The following is a 21,099-nucleotide window of genomic DNA, read 5'->3' on the forward strand; positions in this document are numbered from 1 at the left end:
GGACACCCAAATTGACACTAATTTAGCCCGTGGACCCCCATTTGAAGAGATATGCCAGGGACCCCCATAAGAGAAGATCTTTACGGTTCTAGCAGTGATTCTCAACCAGTTCAATTTCAAGGACCCCCAGTTTTACATGCTTTTAGGCTATATGGAACTGACACCCTCAATTTATATTGTAAAATCAATGTTAATTTAACTCAGTGTACAAATGGAACCAGTTCTATTCCCCTCCATCAGGCGCCCCCGGTTGGCCAGTGGGAGGCAGCATAGAGACCACGAATACTGCATTCTTTTTGTGAGGGTACCTATCCTAGGGGGACACGGGGAGAACATGCAAACTCCACCCAGAAATGCCCCTTTGCCAACCCCACCCAGTGGTATGGGCACTGAGAGAACACGCCCTCAGCATCCCCAGTGGGAATCGGACCCAGGATCTTCTAGCTGTGAGGCGACAGCACTAACGACTGTGCCACCTATGCCAGTAATTCGTAACCTCAGAGTACGTACACTAAGAGAGTGTCACGTGGTCTATTTTAAAGCAATGTGTCACGTGACGTAGATCAAATGAGTGCAGTTTTAACATAGTCCAGTACTATGCGTTTCACGATTCAGTTAAATTATTAGGTGGGTCAAACTGAACAACCAATATGTCAATCTGAAGCTATGATTCCCTGCTTTCATATGACAAAAAATCAAAAAATCAAAAAAAAAATCCAATGGCATTCCCTCAGTCAAATTTGGCCACAAATCTTAAGTAGTGAAAGTAGCCAATCTACAAGAAAATAGATCTACAAGCTTGCGCCGCACTGTGAGCTTGTAGATCTGCTATTTTCACTAATTTGGGTCGCGGGGGAAATGTCTAATTTCTCTTTTGGGTCACAGGCTAAAAACCTGGGGAACCGCCGCTCTAGGCCAAAATGTTGTTAACCCATTCTGACCTGAGATCAGATTCATACAAGGTTTCCGCTGGACACACATTGGTCTGATTAAATTAGGTCTGGCTATGTGAGAGCTGTGACTTAAACATGAAGGTTTTACATGAATGGACCAGAGGAACAAAAAACTTTAGCCGTCTGCATATATTCTGATTCTGAATTTTATTCATCATCTCCAACACATCTTTTTTTGCTTGTTTTTTCGTTTTGTTTTTTTTGTTCTGAGGTTATCATCAACACCGGTTAAATCAATCAATCAATCAATCAATTGATCGATCAGGAGAGAGAGAGAGAGAGAGAGAGAGAGAGACAGAAAGAGAAAACAGTTCATAGCCAGATGTGGTCTCAGTTCTAGGATTCAGAGCTTTTTCAAAGTGCATTCAATTCATTTGGTGATGCTTTTGATACAGACAGAAATCAAATCAATACATGTGTGATCAAAGGAAATAAAAACGAGTGGCCAGAGAGCGATCCATACCATTGTTATGAATGAGAGAATAAAAAGGGGCTAATTCATCTTTGTTACCAAACTATGAAGACAAGTCAAGTTTGTCATCAGATGGCACATAGTGGAAGCACGCCTGTGCCAGTGCTGATGGCAATGACAGTAGGCTACCAGAGGACATTAGATTTGAATTGCAATGTTCATATTTCACATCTTTAAAAAAAAAAAACACACTCCGGAAAGTGACATCTCATTTGTGTTCACAATAAATATGTATTTCTCACTGTATGATACAAGAACAGGACCGTCGTTCTGTTAAGTATACTAGTTGATGTTTGCTTTTACGGTAAGCAAACTAACGAGAATATCCCACATTTGCATAAATACAAAACCAGAGCCCTCGGATTTGGCCAAAGTTTTGTCAATTTGATTCTATTTTTCCCCCAAAAATATAGAATATTCAAAAATAGCAATTTTTGAAAATCTACAATGACTACAATGCCATTCTTTATAATCAGGGACAACAGGTTGAAAGTGGTTCCCAAACCGGGACACAATTGCTGACGCCGATTATTAACCAAACAAGTAGATTTAGACAGGCAGAGAACAGTGGTATATCATGTGTGTGTGTGTGTGTGTGTGTGTGTGTGTGTGTGTGAATGTTAGGCATAACACTCATCATTCGCACTCTGATCCTAGTCCTAGAGACGCCGCAGGCTGACCAGTCCAGTCGCGGTCCGAGAGACAGAACCAACGGCCCGGATCACTGCCCAGCCCACTTTCATAAAGTGTACAAGCAAAGGCTCACATCCCCAAAAATCCACAGTGCACGTTTAGTATAGCCCTCCTCCTCCTCCTCCTCCTCTTCCTCACGGTAATAAAGCTCTAAAAGTCCTGTTCCATGCTGGCCAACAGCTTTATGTAGGTTACAGTGTAACCTTACTATGGCTCATAATTGACACAGTGGATTAAGAGGGCTTCTCTGTGAGAAAACAAAGCCTTACGTTGGTGGAATATTCAAAAAAAATAATGCTACGTTGGCTTGAAAATTGGCTGAACTGTCAGGCAGCGGAAACAAACGGGAGCGGTCTTTAGTCCGATGATCAAACTGCTTCTCGTTTTCCGTGGATAAACTTGCGTCGTTTACGAACAAAACGAGCGCATGGTGTTTGCATTCCCCTCATGCAGGCGAGATCGGGTCGATCAACGATAAATAAAATCCTATCTTTGACGCACGCAAAGCCGGCCGTCACCCGTTACGTACATACAGGCACTACCAGATACCGAAAGGCAGGGGTCTTCAACCCTTTTCAGCCCAAAGGACCCCCAAGGCAGGGGTCTTCAACCTTTTTCAGCCCAAAGGACCCCCAAGCAGAGAGAGAGAGACGCCACAGGGACACACACTACATATTATGAGCGTGTGTTGCAGATTTAACTTTTTCATAGATTTAATAGATAGCTTCATTGACTATCATCTGTGCTATTTAAATGTACATTGTATGTATTGGTTGTATTTAGTTCAGACAGTGAACCACTTAAATCCCCAATACTTGAACTTGACCCGTGACTCTGTATTGGTCCTCTCTTTCCCCCCCTCTTTGACTATTTTTGACAAATATTTGGCAGCCCCTTCTGTAGTGACTCTGGCGACCCCCTAGGGCTCCCGGACGGGACCCCCTGTTGAAGACCCCTGCCGTGGAAAAAGAGTCTCCCCGTTTGACTGGGGGAAAACAGAAGGAAAAGAATAAAAACGCCAAATGCATTAAAGCCTAAACCAAGTTAAGTTAAGTTTCAAATAGCGATAGAAACCTATAGCATCACATTAAAAGTGTCCGTGATAAATCTATCAACAGCAGATAGAAAGGAGGCCTTTCCATTTAGTTTGTACGCACCAGGAAGCAGGTGGTTTATTGCTGCGCTCCATCCCAGAACAGAGGAGGGTTTTATGGATGGGGGCCGAGGCTGGGAGACAACAGGGAGGGTTTTATGGATGGGGGGCCGAGGCTGGGAGACAACAGGGGAGGGTTTTATGGATGGGGGGCCAAGGCTGGGAGACAACAGGGAGATGGCAGGTTGATATCTGGGGGGCTGGACTGTCACTGCAACCATCCATTAGTTTATCAGTCATTACTCTATCGATTACTTTTGATGAATCAAGTTTTTATGTACGTATAAATCAATGGAATATCAATTAAACTGGACATCAAAGAGTCCCGTTTTATACCTTCATCACAACAACAATGTGTGATGGAAGTGAAAATAGCATCTCTATACAAGCTCTGCTATTTTCATCATTTTAACTTTTGTTGTCCCACCTATATGACTGACATGCACAAAATAGGAATCGATTACTGATTATTCATTTATTTGGTCAAATATTATTGATAAACCTTTTGTACATAATGGATTAAATCGATTGATACTTCGATTGACAGTCGCAACCCTGCCGATATCAACAGGGAAGGAGGATAAATAAAGGGTTGTGGCGGGTGGGTGAGGCGAGGAGGTTGTGTGTGTGTGTGTGTGGTGGGGGGGTGAGGAGGCTGGTTGTGGGGGGGGGGGGGGGGGGTGTGTTGGGGGTGTTGGGGTACAGTGTACGGCTAGCGGAGGTCAGAGGTCAGTGCAGCTCTATGAAGGCCTCCATCTCCTCCGAGATGAGCCCCTTGTAGGGCAGTCTGTGTCTCTCGATGGCGCGCGCCGCCAGGCACTGCAGCGTGACGTAGTTCAGCGGGTAGAGGGTGCCCGGGTGGTGCCCCCCGGTGGCGGCTCCGCCTCCCGCTACGCAGCCTCCTCCGGCTCCGCCTCCTCCTCCGCCTCCTCCTCCTCCTGAGGCTCCTCCTCCCTGCTCGTCCAGCAGCTCGTAGGCCGTCCGGCGGTGGGCGTTGGTGGCGTCGAAGTGGGCGCCGCCCCTCACCAGCAGCGCCATGATGTCGGGGCAGCCGTTGGCGGCCGCCACGTGCAGCGGCGTGTTGTTGTCGACGTCGCGCGAGTCCACGTCCGCGCCGCACTCCAGCAGCAGCTGGGCCACGGGCCGCGACGGGAAGCGGCCCACCGGGTAGCGGCCCACCGCCGTGGTGTCCTTGTCCACCTGGTGGTGGCGGGTGGTGGTGGTGGTTCAGGAGGATGATGTTAATTAAAGGTATATTCAGTGATTTCACTCAAAAAACCTTAGGTTTCGTTTTTGGCTGTGGGACCTAAGCCTTCGTCCAATCAGTCAAAAACTAAACATACGTTTTTTTTGACCCCCAGGGGTTAACTGGGGACAGGGAGGAACTCCTTATATGGTCAGCACACTCTATAGTAGAGAGGATTATCACAACAAAACAAAAAAAATAAGTGATATTTGAATTAAGTGAAATCACTGAATATACCTTTAACCCTCTTAGACCCGAGCCCGATTCTACAGAATAAAAACAATATGTTTCCGTGTCGGACGGTGCTGCTCAAACCTTTTCATGTCAAGGACATGATGGCCGGTCGCCGACCCACATCTCAGAATATTTGGTTTACTAGGAGCTTTGTAGATCTGCTATCTTTTTTAACACTCCGATTGCCCGGGGGTTGTTTAATCCATTAAATCAGAGCGCCCGGCGATTTATAGCTAGCGGAGCACTTTTATCCGACGGACCGGATGGTATCCCGGATGTGGCTGAAGCAGCTAAATGTAGCCAAAACACTCTAGAGACGATCGACAACAACAAGAGGTATGATCAAATCTACCGCGACTAGAAACAGGGCCGCGGTGGGCCGTCTAAGACGTGATCTTTTCTTAGAATTGGACGGTATGATTTAGATCAAGAGTTAACGTTTTACGATTTTCGGTCTCGTCGGCAAAACAGGGGGGACGACGACAAGACAGGACATTTCTGATGACGTCCCACTGTTACGCAACATCGAGTATTGCGCAAACAGGCGCTCCCAGGCTGTGGAGAGATGCTATTTTCAACATGCAACCAAGTGTAAAATGACTTATATACTGGATCTCTTGTCCACTAGTCCCTTCCTATAACATTTCAGTCTAGTTTTTATTTGTTGACAAAATCGTCAATATATTTAGTCTTAGTTTTAGTCATCATAGCTTAGTTTCCATTTAGTTTCCATCAGTGGAAAAAGGGTAGTCGACAAAATCAACAGTGAATAAACGCGTGTCAGACGTACCTCCGTGTGAAGCGGCGTGTAGCCCTGTGGCGTGTTAGCGTTCAGTAAATGAGTTAATAATAATAATAATAATAACAATGCGTGTAATAACCGTGTGTCAGACGTACCGCCATGTGTAGCCGCGTGTATCCCTGGCCTGTTAGCGTTCAGTAAATGAGATAATAATAATAACAAATAATGCGTGTAATAAGCGTGTGTCAGAGACGTACCGCCATGTGCAGCGGCGTGTAGCCCTGGCGTGTTAGCGTTCAGTAAATGAGTTAATAATAATAATAATAACAATGCGTGTAATAAGCGTGTGTCAGACGTACCGCCATGTGAAGTGGCGTGTAGCCCTGGCGTCCGCGCGGGTTGAGCTTCAGCAGCCGGTAGACGGTCTGCTTCTTGTGGTGCTCCTGCTCCGGGCTGCTCACCTCCAGCTTCTCCAGCAGGAAGATGAGGTGCAGGATGATGGCCAGAGCCTTGGTGAACTGAGGGGCCTCGGGGGGGTTGTCCCGCTGGGCCACGGCGCGCTCCACCTGCAGAACGCCGTCCAGAACAGGACAGTTATTAAAATCAAGTGACAGACATTGTAGGAGCCAAAGAGTGCTTAACTATAGTGGTTGTCACTTGGTTGGTGATGGGTGTGGGCACCGCATTGGCGTTCCGTTATTAGAGCGTCTCTGTGGGTGGCCCCTGGTAGTCGACAAATATGGGTGTCTGAACCAGCTCACTCCTAAGGCTGTTTGAACTTGGAGGCAGGGTGAGCTGGGAGGATGCACTTTGTTGACCGCACAATATACTTTATAGTTTGATTCATTCACGTTTTGTTTGCTCACTGTTTTGATTGTTATTTATTGGATTCTTTGCACATATTTATTGCATATATATATATATATATATATTTATTGTATTGTAATATTTTGTGCACTGAGCTATATAAACGTTTTAAACTTTGAGCTTGTTTGGATATGAATCATTTTATCATTGTTTTGTCGCGCGTCATTACAGTTTGTTTCAGCTCTCAGGTTTAGCCTGCCGGCATGAGTCATTTATTGGTAAATTATTATCAGCCACAACAGACATAATCATAACACCAGAATTGCAAGCCTCGGTCATTTATCACTCCCTGCTCCAAAAACGAACCTCCTTAAACAAACAGTTATGTATCGATCAATATCATTTTGGAACATGTTACCGCCTCACATTAACACAACACAACATAAATTATCTTTCAAATATGCTTTAAAGGAACACTTGCTATACAGCTGACCACATGACCATAATAATGTTATTCTCATTACGTTGCATTTCATTTTATAGAATAAATTGTAATTATGTATTTTCATGTATTCAACTGTTGAATGTATTTGTAATTACCGTATGTATTTTTTTGTATGTATTTTATATGGACCCCAGGAAGATTAGCTGTCGCCACGGCGTCAGCTAATGGGGATCCATTCAATAAACAATAAACATTGATTTAGCCCATTTAGACCAGACACTAGATTCTGCAAAATGTCTTCTAAATCCGGACAGTTTTCAGAAACACGGTAAACACCTACAGTATGTTTTCTATGCCAGTGGCTCTCAACCTTTTTCATGCCATGGATGGACCCCCAGAATTATCTGTATTTGGCCGTGGACCCCCCATCTGAAAATATGTTGTTTCAAGGGACCCCCCCCCCCCCCAGAAGCAAAGATTTGAGTAAAAAAAACGTTCGCTCTGAAAGAATACATATTCAATTTAAAAAAATAGCACTCACCAAGTGCCGCGCTACGAGCTTGTAGATCTGCTATTTTTCAATAGTTAAAAGTATAACATAATGCTTAAAACACCAAAAGGGGTTCCCGCCCGACATGGGTGAATGGTTTATTACAGTGGTTCCTAAACCTTTTCATGCCAAGGACCCCCAAAATTGACACTATTTGAATTGATATGCCAGGGACCCCCATGAGAGGCTCTAGCAGTGATTCTCAACCAGTTTATTTTCAAGGACCCCCAGTTTGACATGCATTAGTTCTACAGACCCCCATTTAATGGCATTTATTTTCCATCTCTGGGACCCCCAATTTATAATGTAAAATCAATGTTGGGGGTGGGGCATTACACCGTTATTATACAAACAAATTAAATATATACATGAAAATCCACCTCTATTTCCCATTCCAAGTGCGTTTTTCTAATTATATGCATCTATTTCCAGCAATGTTTTTTGGCTGGTCGATCTGGTTGAGCATGGTGGTCATTTTGAAAGTAGCTCTCAAGCAGTGTTGTTTTTGGCAGCAAATTGTCAGTATATTTAGTCTTAGTTTTAGTCATCATAGCTTAGTTTTCATTTAGTTTCCATTTAGTTTTCATCAGTGGAAAAAGGTAGTCGACGAACATTTTTCGTCTTAGTTTTAGTTGACGAAATCAACACAAGTCTAAGAAGTGTGGGCAGGGCCCCCCCGAATTAGGGTGACCAGATCCAAACGCTAGTGTGGGACAGGACGGAGTTAGCAACTTATTACCCAAGTACAGTAGTTGTTAATATATTGCCTATATAATTTTGTTATTAATGAATGGCATTTTTATAGCTCTTTTCCAAGTGCTCAAAGCGCTTTACAATGCTTCATTCATTCATACGTTGGGAGGTGAAGCGGCGAACAGTCGACGCCAGCGTCCTCACTTCCCACATTCACACACCAATGGTGGCGAGCTCACACCATCTCATTGGAGACCCCCCCCCCCTACCCCCAATCTAAACATATGTAGTTCCAGGGACCCCGCAGAAGCAAAGAGGAGTTAAAAATGTGCGGTTAAAAAAAAAAGCACAATGCAAAAAAAAAGCACAATTCAAAGACTTGCACAAATGTTTACGCTCACAAAGACAAACAATAGCAGATCTATAAGCTCATAGTGCGGCATGAAGTGATGCGCTATGAGCTTGCATATCTGCTATTTTTGAATAGCTTTCCATTGTGGTCCATTGCCCATTGTGGTCCTATGTATTAAGTACCCATTCTGAACGGGAACGCATTTTGGTGTTAGCATCATGTTATGCTTTAGCTATTGAAAAATAGCAGATCTACAAGCTCGTAGCGCGCCACCGAGTGGCGCGCTACGAGCTTGTAGGTCTGCTATTTTTGAAAAATCGAAGAACGACTGACATTTTTTTAAATCTGATCTCAGGTCAGAATGGGTTAATCAGACCAGTGTGTGTCCAGTGGAAACCTCGTATGAATCTGATCTCAGGTCAGAATGGGTTAAATAGCATAACAACAGCATAAACAATTAGCATTTTCTATGGGAGATTTACCTCCCTTGAAAGAAACTCAGGGCATTCCACATTTTGGTGGCAGATTAGTATAGAATGGGAAAAGGTCTGTTTTAAATGTGAGTGGTACCAGTCGGATCACGGCACCACCCTGCGTAGGGTGTGAGGTTACCGTACGGTCACTGTGCTGCCGATAAGCAGAAGTGGGTCAGATTCATTGTCATGCGTGCCGAGTTAAGTTGAGTCAAGTTCAAGGAGAGTGAGTCATCGCTGTCATAAAGTCCCAAGCGGAGTTGCAAGTCTCTCTTGATTTGATCAAGTCGAGTCTCAAGTCCACATCTCTGCTGATATACAGTAATACCACTGACACAGTTACGTTATGTATAATAACCACACTGTCTTAGAAGTCTTATGATTTATCATTTCCAACATTAACATTTCCAACATTAACCCTGTACTATACTGTACTTTGTCGTACAACGGTGGCATGCACAAATTGGGAAAATAGCTGGTAAATATCTATAATAAGGTCACAACACCTCACACTGCGACGCTTGAGATCTGCCATTTCCAAATTGATTATATAAATCACCCAGCCCTACTGTAATGATACCAGTGTATTTATGTGATGTGGTAACAGCAGACAGTGTGACATTGTGACTGTGGTTGTATTTGCATACATACTGTACAGCACCGGCCTACTGTATATTATAAGCCGGGACACAAGTCACAGTCACTGAGACTGTGTGTTTTATTCTGCATATAGTGCAGACTAGTCAGTGTGTAGGTCTATGCGTAGTTTTTCTTTGATAGTGTTTTTTTTGTGTGTGAGTGTTATGTTATTGGGTCCCTTGGTCTGCACTGGCTTCCGGTTGTTTTTAGGATTGATTTTAAAATTCTTTTACTTGTCTATAAAGCTCTCAATGGTCTCGCACCTTCCTACCTACATGACTGCCTGCCTAAATATGTCCCAAACCGCCCCCTAAGGTCTTCCACTGCTGGCCTGCTCGCCTGCTATTTGTTTTTATTTGTTTTTATTTATTTTATGTTCTTATATTCAATTTTGTTCTTTGCCATTGTTTTATCATTTTAACTACTTGTGTTTTATTGTATTTTATTTTTGCCCTGTGAAGCACTTTGAGCTGCATTTATGTATGAAAGGTGCTATACAAATAAAGTTTATTATTATTATTAGTCATGGTTCACATCTCGTCTGTCACGACTCACGACCGTCATGGCGGAACTTCAACCTTGTCAACCACGCACATTTTCCCGTTACGACGTTGACGTCTACATAAACGTTCAGATTTCAACTCAAAAGTGCTCGCCCCCTGGATGTTACAGTTCTTCCCGGGCGGGTGGAAGTACAAATGTCTTCGGTACTGTACAAGCTCATAGTGCGGACCCGGGTGCCGCACTATGAGCTGGTAGATCTGCTATTTTAGAAAAATCATGAAAATGTGGCGCAAATCTTTTGAACATATGTTCTTTCAGAGCGTTTTTTAACTCAACTCTTTGCTTCTGGTATAGGGTCCCTGGAACAAGATATTTTCAGATGGGGGGTCAGCGGCCAAATTCAGATAATATATGGAAATGAGGTTGAGCACCACTGACGAGAGAAACACAGGTTTTTCAGAAACATGTTAGCCTTTTTTATTTTATCGTCCTCAGGTCTAAATGGGTTCAGACCCCATAACTGAGAGCATACAGATGGTTGTGTGACCCGGGCTACTTTGAGCTACATTGGAAGTCATTTGTATGCTCTCACTCGGGGGCCGTCAGAGGGTTATGTGTCAGAGACACCTTGAGAGGCCTGGCTGAGACAGTAGATCTACAAGCTCACAAAGCGTCACGAAGTGTGTCTTGTGATTTCTTTGTATATTTATTTAGTTATTTTGTCATATCTGCCCTGTGGAATTTGTGATTACGAAACCTAAAAGGAAAACAGAAAAACAAATTGGTATTTGTGTGACAGTTAATCATCAACTTATATTTGTAATCGCGGCACCTCGACACATTGGCCGGGGGGCGCGGTGGAATTGAACCTGTGACCTTCCGTTATCCCGGGGCGACCTCGTCGCTACCTATAAATTCGGCTACGGCCCGTAACCTTCCGGACGCTCTTCCCCACCACGCCCACCATCAGGTCTGTCTAACTCACCTCCCGGACGCTCTTCCCCAGCACGCCCATCAGGTCGTGGAAGGTGACGCGCGTGGCCAGCGTTCCCTTGGCGCGGTCCTGCAGCACGAAGGAGAAGAGCTCGGCGAAGCTCAGGAAGCTGGAGGCCGTCATGGGGCTGAGCGGGTCCAGGTTGCTCTGCTGCATGTCCAGCGCGTACTTCCACAGGCTGATGCAGCGCTCGAAGTTGCCCGAGTCGGCGTAGACGGCGCCGCGGTAGCGGATGTAGTAGGACGTGTCCGGGTGCGACGGGCCCAGGATGCGCTCGCGCACCAGCAGCGCCTGCATGCGCATCTCGTCCGGGTCGGTGATCAGCGCCTCCAGCTCCTCCGCCGTGCTCACCTCGCGGGCGCAGTCGTAGGCGGGGATGGGGTGGGCGCCGCCCGGCGGCGGCTTGGCCAGCGGCGCCACGCCCTTCTCCCCCTCCGGCCGCCGCAGCTCCATGGCCCGGCGCCAGTAGCGCATGGCGCCCAGCAGGTCGCGCTTCTTGTCCACGAAGGTGGCGCCCAGGAGCTCCAGCGCGTCCACACGCTCCTCCCGCGAGGAGCGCGGCTGGTGCGCCAGGTACTCCACGATGTTGGTGTGGCCCGTGACGCTGGCGGCCAGCAGCGGCGTCATGCCGTAGCCGTCCCGCTCCATGCGGGCGCTGCACCTCAGCAGCATCTTCATGATGTCCAGGCTGCCCGACTCGGCGCAGTCGTGGAGCGCCGTGTTGCCCTTCACGCTCTTGCGGTTGACGTCGGCGCCGCGCTCCAGCAGGAAGCGGGCGATCTCCTTGTGGCCCTTTGATGTAGCGGGAGATAGAAGAGAATATATATATATATATATATATATATCAAATTATATCAAATAAGAGCTCCTTGTGGCCCTTTGATGTAGCAGGAGAGAGAAAAGAATATATATATGTATATCAAATAAGAGCGTCGCAAATGAAAGAAACGTCTATGTAAAAATGCATGGGGAATTATTTTCCGGGTCGCTCGTCGTCATGAAAGGCTCATTTTTAAAGCTCAGCTCAAGACCCACTTCTACAACATTTCTTTTAATTGATCTTTTATTTTTGTTATTCATGTCCTCACTGTATTGCATTACTGCTTGTTTTTAATGTTGTTGCCTTGCTTTTCTTTTATCCTCCATTTTTCTGTAAAGCACTTTGAGCTGCATTTCGTGTCATGAAAGGTGCTATACAAATAAAGTTTTATTATTATTATTATTATTATTATTACCAAGGCCCAGGAAATGATTCCCCGGTTCATTTTCTTCATAGACATTTCAAAAAGTATTTATTTAAAGACCTTTTAAGCCTCGTACAAAGCCAACTCCAGTTGTGACGAATCATGACAACAAACAAAATGTTTCAGGCCGAACAAATAATTAGAAAGGAGAAGAAAACGCTTTTGTTGTTTTTCTTTGTATTTGGATCGTAGGCCAATCAGAGGCAGGCGGGGCGTTACCATGTCTATGCTCGGACGTAGAATAGATATACGCTTATCTGCTTAATTTAGTTTTTTTATATGAACGTCGTATCAAATTGAGCAAGTTATGGTTATTTAGCTTTGTTATATATATAATAATACATCTATGGTTATACCTACCTTGTAGCAGGAGATCAGGAGGCAGGTGTGTGAGTTAACCCTTACCTTGTAGCAGGAGATCATGAGGCAGGTGTGTGAGTTAACCCTTACCGTGTAGCAGGAGATCATGAGGCAGGTGTGTGAGTTAACCCTTACCTTGTAGCAGGAGACCAGGAGGCAGGTGTGTGAGTTAACCCTTACCGTGTAGCAGGAGATCATGAGGCAGGTGTGTGAGTTAACCCTTACCTTGTAGCAGGAGATCATGAGGCAGGTGTGTGAGTTAACCCTTACCTTGTAGCAGGAGACCACGAGGCAGGTGTGTGAGTTAACCCTTACCTTGTAGCAGGAGATCATGAGGCAGGTGTGTGAGTTAACCCTTACCTTGTAGCAGGAGACCATGAGGCAGGTGTGTGAGTTAACCCTTACCTTGTAGCAGGAGATCATGAGGCAGGTGTGTGAGTTAACCCTTACCGTGTAGCAGGAGATCATGAGGCAGGTGTGTGAGTTAACCCTTACCTTGTAGCAGGAGACCAGGAGGCAGGTGTGTGAGTTAACCCTTACCGTGTAGCAGGAGATCATGAGGCAGGTGTGTGAGTTAACCCTTACCTTGTAGCAGGAGATCATGAGGCAGGTGTGTGAGTTAACCCTTACCTTGTAGCAGGAGACCACGAGGCAGGTGTGTGAGTTAACCCTTACCTTGTAGCAGGAGACCATGAGGCAGGTGTGTGAGTTAACCCTTACCTTGTAGCAGGAGATCACGAGGCAGGTGTGTGAGTTAACCCTTACCTTGTAGCAGGAGACCATGAGGCAGGTGTGTGAGTTAACCCTCACCTTGTAGCAGGAGATCATGAGGCAGGTGTGTGAGTTAACCCTTACCTTGTAGCAGGAGACCACGAGGCAGGTGTGTGAGTTAACCCTCACCTTGTAGCAGGAGATCACGAGGCAGGTGTGTGAGTTAACCCTTACCTTGTAGCAGGAGACCATGAGGCAGGTGTGTGAGTTAACCCTCACCTTGTAGCAGGAGATCATGAGGCAGGTGTGTGAGTTAACCCTTACCTTGTAGCAGGAGATCATGAGGCAGGTGTGTGAGTTAACCCTCACCTTGTAGCAGGAGATCACGAGGCAGGTGTGTGAGTTAACCCTTACCTTGTAGCAGGAGATCATGAGGCAGGTGTGTGAGTTAACCCTTACCTTGTAGCAGGAGATCATGAGGCAGGTGTGTCCGTGGCGGTTGGCCACCTCCATGTCTGCGCGGTGCTCCACCAGGTACTTGACGATGTCCAGGTGTCCGTCGAAGCAGGCGGCGCGCAGCGGCGTGGAGTTGGTGAGCGTGGTGTTGTTGACGGCGGCCCCGTGCCGCAGCAGCGTGCGCACCACGGCCAGGTGGCCGGCGGCCGACGCCGCCCACAGCGGCGGCGCGCCCTCGATCGTCTCGCCGTCGAAGTTGACCGAGCCGCCGAACTCCACGCCGGCCCTGCGTGGAGGACGTTTATATAGGGAGCATGATGAGACCATGTGAATGATGAATATATGTCTACAAATTAATATGAATATGGATTCTTCTGGGGGTTAAAAAATAGCCAATCGACTACAACGCGTTGTGAGCTTGTAGAGGTGGTCAAGACAATACGACACAAAGTCAAACGATACGATATGTTGCGATGCAGTTACTATATCGTTTCAATCGTTTGTAATCATGTTTACACTTTACTTTATTTCAACAACTAGCCCAGCTTTCCATGCCCACCTATGCTGTTACCAGAGCTAGCCCTGGATGATGACCATTGATTGATAGGTGAAGGATATCAAATGGAACACAACCACCCTAAAGACTAATCATTGCGTATATTCCTGCACTATACCTGCATCGAGTGATCTTGGTACACAGAAGTTGATCTATTGAAGATTCTGACCTTCAAAGTACATAATTTTTGTTTGATTGTATAATTGCTGTATCGTTGTATTGTTCTTTCTGCTTTGGCAATGTAAACGTATGTTTTCTCATGCCAATAAAGCCCTTTGAATTGAAAATTGAATTGATTGATTGAAGTATTTATTAACAGTACATTTCAAGCACAACTCAATACAAAAAACTGTTAACTGTGAGTGGATCAACGACCCAACAAAGCACTACACTTGTTTACAAGAGGGTCCGCCTTAACCATGACACTGCTATGGTCATTCAGACCTATAGCCTGCAATAGTGTTATGATAACCGTTATGACAGGTCTGTAACTCAGTGTACAACTCAACCTTAATGATAGTACTACTAATAGAGTATCGTCCCATAATACCACTACTAATAAAACAATAACAACAACAGAGTACCGTCCCACCCCATAGACAGTCCCCGTGTACCTGCAGTGCTCCAGCAGGTACTCCACCACCTCCAGGTGTCCGTAGCGGGACGCCACCAGCAGCGGAGTCCCGCCCTGGGTCTTCTCCTCGGCCAGAGCCTCCAGCTCCTCGGCGCTCTTGTTGCTCAGCAACTTCTGGATAAGTTTCAGCTTACCGTCCCTGGCGGCGTTGAACACCGCCGTGCTTATATCCATTTTGTTTAGACGTGTTGTTTTTCCAGTAGTTGTCGTTGTGTTCCTTTTATACTATTAGACTACTAGTCCGCTGGGACGCAGCAGCGGCCGCCCTGCCGCTCATGCTAGTAACGCTGCTCTCCTGGAAGGTTGTTGTGGTTTAGGAATCATATGATCGTGTAATCTTTAGCCCGGCCTGGGGTCTGTGTGTCCTGATGCATCTTTCTGCCATTTTGAGCAGGGGGGGAGCTGTCAAGATGGCGTCGTGCCTGTTTGTTTGACAGTTCTATGTTTACACGCGCCGCAAGGACTTGTGGGACGTGTAGTTTTATGTGACGTTGGTTCCAGCATAGAGTTATATATAAAGCAATGGTTCGCCACACTTTTTCGCGTCGTCAATCACCCATTCCATTCACCCCTCACATTGATACTTGTTATCGCAAGGACGCCCATTTGAAAATATATTCCAGGGACCCAACCATTTTTATTTCAAGGACCCCCAGTTTGACATGCATAGGCTACGGCGGGCCCCCCATTTAATGGCATTTCCTTTGGAACCACACTTTATATTGTAAAATCAATGTTAATTTAACTCAGAGAGTGTACAAATGGTCCATTTGGTTCCGATGTGTGCACTCTCTGAGTTACAGTCTGACCCAGACCCTGAGACCCATAGCCCTAAGGGGTCCATTTTTAGCCTGACACTTAATTGACTCAAGTCAGAATTTTCATTTTGTTTCAATCACCAGGACATATTTTTTTAATGGCATTGGTAGCGATTCAGGGCTGGAGCCAATATGAACCATTTGATTCCTAAACTATCATTTAGCTGGGGACCCCCTGTAACTCCCTCAAGGACCCCTAGGGGTCCCCGAACCCTACTTTGGGAAACACTGTTATTAAGGATTCGGTGGGCACAATTTTGGCGTTGTAAATAACTCCATTTCCCATGATGCTTCTTGATAGGATGACCTAGCAACCCCCATGGGTTTGCTTGTTACACGAGCCTGAACACACCGAGCGCGCCGACGTAAATGTAATATGATCTCTTAAGTCTCTTAATCTATTATATTCATATCATTAACACCAGGAATAGTAGTCATATTAATAATAGTACAATAATACATTTATTATTGTTATTATATATTGTATTTTTTTTGCGATCTAAACACAAACAACAAACAAATTGGTTCAGTAATGTAATCATTGTGTCAGCTGGCCAGTAGATGGCAGCAAATACCAAACACAATGTAGGAGGGGTGGGGGGGTATTTACTCACAGTCATACAACTGTCACTTTTAAACTGCAAAGTGGATGGGTGAAGGAAATTATTGATTGATTGATTGATTGATTGATTGATTGGATAATGGATACTTTATTAAACACGTGCAAACAGTAGCCTATAAGCAAGTACAATTAAGCATTGCTAAAAGGATAGCACAAAAATCCATTGTGGTCCTACAGTATATGTATTCAAATCATCATCCAGATTCAAGATAGGGCCTATACAAGAAAGAAACATACCATACATACAGACACAGTACAATACAAATCATCATTAGCATGTATATGGGGTAAAACACTCAGGTTAATTCATCTAGGTCCTGTTGTGACGACACACTGCTCGGTTATTTGGTCAAGTGCTGCTGAGAAACATCCAAAAAGTTAAATAATAACTTTCAAATTGCACAGAACAGAGCAGGCATATTCCTGCGCTGCAAATGTGTGTGAGTCTGTGAGATGCATCAGCTTGCCTTCATGGCCAACTGTGGAGAATAAGTTCATAATGTGATTTTATGTTGTTAATGTAAATGTAATGTTTAACTACCTGCAGGCTGGCGTATGTAGGACATTGGAGGGAGAGCTGAAGACACATCATCACACCTGGGCTTCTATTATTAGACTAGTTTCTATATGTCAGTGCGGTACTCAACCTTTTTCATGTCAAGGACCCCCAAGAATATATGTAATAGGCCGCCGCCCCCATCTGAAAATATGTTGTTCCAGGGACCCCCCCAGAAGGACCCCCCCAGAAGCAAAGCTTTGAGTTATAAACGTTCACTCTGAAATAATATATATTCAAAGATTTGTGCCACATTTTCACGTTTTCTTCGAAAATAGCAGACCTACTATAGTTCATATAGCGCATAATATGCATTTTCAGAAACTATTAGGAACATTACTGTTAGGAAGACATTTTGTAGAATGGGTCTTCTTAATTAATGGGCTAAAGCAGGGGTGCCCACACTTTCTTTTTACTTGAGAGCTACTTGCTAAATGACCAGCAGAACAAGACCTACCCACCAAAAATTATATTATCCCATTGCTGAAAATAGTTTAAAAATCTACCTGTGGGGGCTTTGGAGTGTGTCTGTGTGTGTGTGTGTGCGTGCACCTTAGACAGGCCCGAGTGCATGTCAAATATGAACACAAAAATCTATCCATTAGGTTAGATCAGTTATAGTGTGTGTGCGTGAGTGTGTGCATGCATGCATGAATTGCATTATGCACCTTCTTTGAATATGCCACTCACTTTGAATAAAGATTTTAATAACGTACGTTTGCAAGACTGGAATGCTGTGTTATTCTGAATGATGCAGACAACACAACACCCATGTAATGGAATATTAATATTTGCATATAGTTTCACTTCATGTGTCCTTCATTTCCTTCAATGCCGCTTTCTTGTTCTTCCATTTTGGATGACTGATGAATGTTGGTTTTTGCCGAATGTTCCCCTATATTTTTAAGACATGCCAACAATAAAGATGCAAGGCTGCTGCGGTTAAACTAACAATCCAGATGTTATGGTGCTATACACTTTCAGCACGTGGCGTTCGTAATTTGTCGAAAACAAAGTATTGCATTGTGGGTTCAAGTCACCTTAATTCAAGTGGCATATTATGCCACTTGAACTATTGTTTATTTAATTTAAATTATTTATATTTTAGGCCAGGGGCATGTCATGTGGTCTACCTGCACAGCCTTTGTGATCTACCTTTTGGGCACCCCTGGGTTAAATTGGTTCCCAACCCTTTTTGTACTGAAGTACCACCTCAGAAAATATTTGGCTCTCGAAGTACCACCATAATAACTGATATTAAAATACAGTCGATCATATCGGCCCTTTTTGTTCCATTCCTAAGCCAATACTGCTCCGTCTAATCACTAATCTGCACAACTGATGATATTTCTAATGTGATAATTCTGTTCTCAAATCATCTATTAACAGTTAGGTGTGCTGTCATGCTCATGTCAGCATGGCTAGATAGCCTATTACAACAAACTGCTTGGTCAAAATGTAGCAGGCCTATTATGAATATTTCATTCCACTTTTGTCTTTTTTGGGCGACTCCAAGCACCAGTGGTTGGGAACCTCTGGGTTAAAGGACCACTTACTGCATTTTCAATCTATCTTCATATAATTGGTCCTCAGTCCTCACTAATGCTCATATATATATTATATGAGCCATTTTTGTCTGAACTCTGTCTCAGAGGAGGGCTGTGGACAGTTATGAAACTGTAACATCATCAGTAGAGATATACGCAGACTATAGAAGCATATTTTAAGCATTTCCTAAAGGAGATTAAAGAATATCTTTTTGTACAAACGTGTCATGCATTGGTAGTTTTGTTGACCTTGGCGTAGAGGTCGTTTGAAGGAGGAGATTTAACGGTAGTGTAAGTCACCACATCGCCATCAGCACCGTGTATCTTGGCTCCTCCCACCGCAGCCCTCGTCTGATTGGTGTGGACGACAGACGCGTAGGTAAGACCGTCTTCGGGGGCGATCCGATTGGCGGACGGGCCGGGACGGCTCGCTGTTGTTGTTCTCTGAGTGCTTGAGGTCAGGGGAACGTTGTGGGTGGGCGTGTTCTTCCTCTTGACAACGAAGCGTATCAGCAGTGCTGTTGCCATGACTACGACAACCACCACAACCACCACCACGGAGATGGTGACACCATTGTTGTTCCGTTCTGGTGCTGGAGAGGAGAGGAGGGAAACTTTACACTTTGCCTCTAAACTGAGCTGATAATGTTACATTAAATTTAACCCATTTGGACCTGAGGACGATTCTACAAATTCCTTCTAAAGTTTTCTGAAAAATCTATGTTTCTATGTCAGTCGTTCTCAAACATTTTCATGTCACGGACACCCCAAATACAGTAAAGTAATCGGCCACCCACCCCCATCTGAAAATATGTTGTTCTAGGGACCCCCCAGAAGCAAAGATTTGAGTTAAAAATGTTCTGAAAGAATATATTCAAAGGTTTGCGCCACATTTTTTACAATTTTACAAAAATAATGTCATATATGTGATCTATACCATGCACAGCCCTTGTGATTTCCCGGTAGATCACAATCTACCTTTTGGGCACCCCTGCTGTACAGTGTACACTGTACCAAAAACATAAATAAAAAAATGTGGGACCAACACACAACTTCTGGTGGTAGAGACAGTGGACAGTGAATCCTACCTGGTGTGTGTCTGGTGGTAGAGACAGTGGACAGTGGATCAACAGGTGGTTGGATGGACGAGGCAGTCGTAGAACGAGGTGGAGTTCCAGTCTTCAAGTCTCCTGGGAAGTCAATGAATGTCTTAACGTTGTTGCCAACCGTCACCTGACATCTTCTGACCTTCTTCACGTTGTTGCTGATGGTCAGAGTTGTGGTCGAACATCCAGGTTCATCGTCATTCATGAACAGGGTTCCATCCTCCTTCACCCAGCTCAGCGTAGCACATGAGCTTTCATAATGTTCAAACAGAGAGCATGTTAATGTCTGTTTTGTCCCACTGCTTCCTCTGGTGATGCTCAGTACAGACAGATAATTCAGTCGATCGTGTGAGATTCCATTCACATATTGTTGACAGGTATAAAGACCAAAATCTTCAGCTGTGATGTCTTCAACAGTCAGAGAACAGTCAGAGAACTCCAAACTCAATCTGTTTGCTTCAGCCACTATAACACCTCCAGCCACTATAAAACCACCAGCCTTGTTTTTTTCATAAAGCCACGTAGTTGATGTACAGCCAGGATCATCAGGTAAGTCGTTGTTACATCTCAGATTGACGGTATCTCCAGGTTTGCTGTAGAGGTTAACAGACCTCTGTTGGTGAGTTTTGTTGACTCCAAGCAGAATGAAAAACAACTGAATCCATTTGATCCCAGACATTCTGATCTTAACCCTGTCTGTCTGTCTGTCTGCCTCAGTGTGCAGTGTGTCCTGTGACTGACAGGAGAGCAGCAGTAGTTTTTAATGGTGTCAGATACTAAGTCTTCTTCCTGAATCGAGCAGTGTGACCTCTTTCTCTCTGCAATATGGTTGGCATCCTTTTTTCGAGTGGGTTTGTCATTTCCTCTTTCATTCACCCATGCAGCCCACATGCACCAACAGCAGAGGACACCTTGCACTATAACCTGCTCATCAGGAGCAGTTAAGGGTTCAGTGTCTTCCTCAAGGACAGCATGGGAATCAAACCGTTACCTTCCATTTCACAACAGGCTGCTCTACCGGAGAAAAAAAGATTCAGAGACTCTGCCACTCTCTTACAATATGTTTGCACAATTGTATTATTTAATTTAATTTAATTTAATTTCACCCACTTTTAAAGTAATTTAGAGCGATAAATAAGTTAGGGTGTAGTAGTAGCAGTAAATAAATAAAAACATCCAGAGAAGCTAAACCATTATATACTAGACCAAGTCAACCAAAAATGTACATACTTTCTATATTGCTTAAACATATTTATGATGGATGAAAAGGAACTATAGCAGTCATGGGTATGGCGTTTATAGTTAAGGTTTTAACCATAACCTTAATACACTTCAGACCTCTCACTCTACATGTCTCAGAGACGGTGGGAACTACTGCTCTGTGTTCTTAACAGTATCTGTTCCTCAATATGGTGGAACACTGGCTGTATATTTATTGCATTTAATTGTTTAATTGACTTTATTAATACCACAGCAGCCCCTTTTCCACTGGGGTGGAACCAGTTCAGTTATTTTCCACTGGGGTGGAACCATTTATAT

The 21,099-nt window shown here is 44.5% G+C and overlaps 1 protein-coding gene across 2 annotated transcripts; it reads right to left on the reverse strand.

Moving 5' to 3' along the window:
• Positions 1-1,083: 1,083 nt before the first annotated feature.
• On the reverse strand, positions 1,084-15,288 carry fem1a (fem-1 homolog a). Of its 2 annotated transcripts, XR_013964980.1 has the most exons (6): positions 14,892-15,288; positions 13,725-14,007; positions 10,942-11,742; positions 5,853-6,059; positions 1,555-4,471; positions 1,084-1,519 (listed from the first exon to the last, which is right to left on the reverse strand). XR_013964980.1 is itself a non-coding variant. In XM_080777328.1 (5 exons), exons 1-5 carry the CDS (start codon positions 15,083-15,085, stop codon positions 4,001-4,003), a joined length of 1,956 nt encoding a protein of 651 aa, XP_080633454.1. In that variant the 5' UTR covers positions 15,086-15,288; the 3' UTR covers positions 1,084-4,000. The 2 variants fall into 2 exon arrangements, 1 of the variants encoding a protein (XP_080633454.1); XM_080777328.1 differs by having other exon boundaries at positions 1,084-4,471.
• Positions 15,289-21,099: the final 5,811 nt, after the last annotated feature.

Source organism: Protomyctophum bolini (assembly GCF_963924005.1).
Source record: "Protomyctophum bolini genome assembly, chromosome: 12".
NCBI classification, from domain to species: Eukaryota; Metazoa; Chordata; class Actinopteri; order Myctophiformes; family Myctophidae; genus Protomyctophum; species Protomyctophum bolini.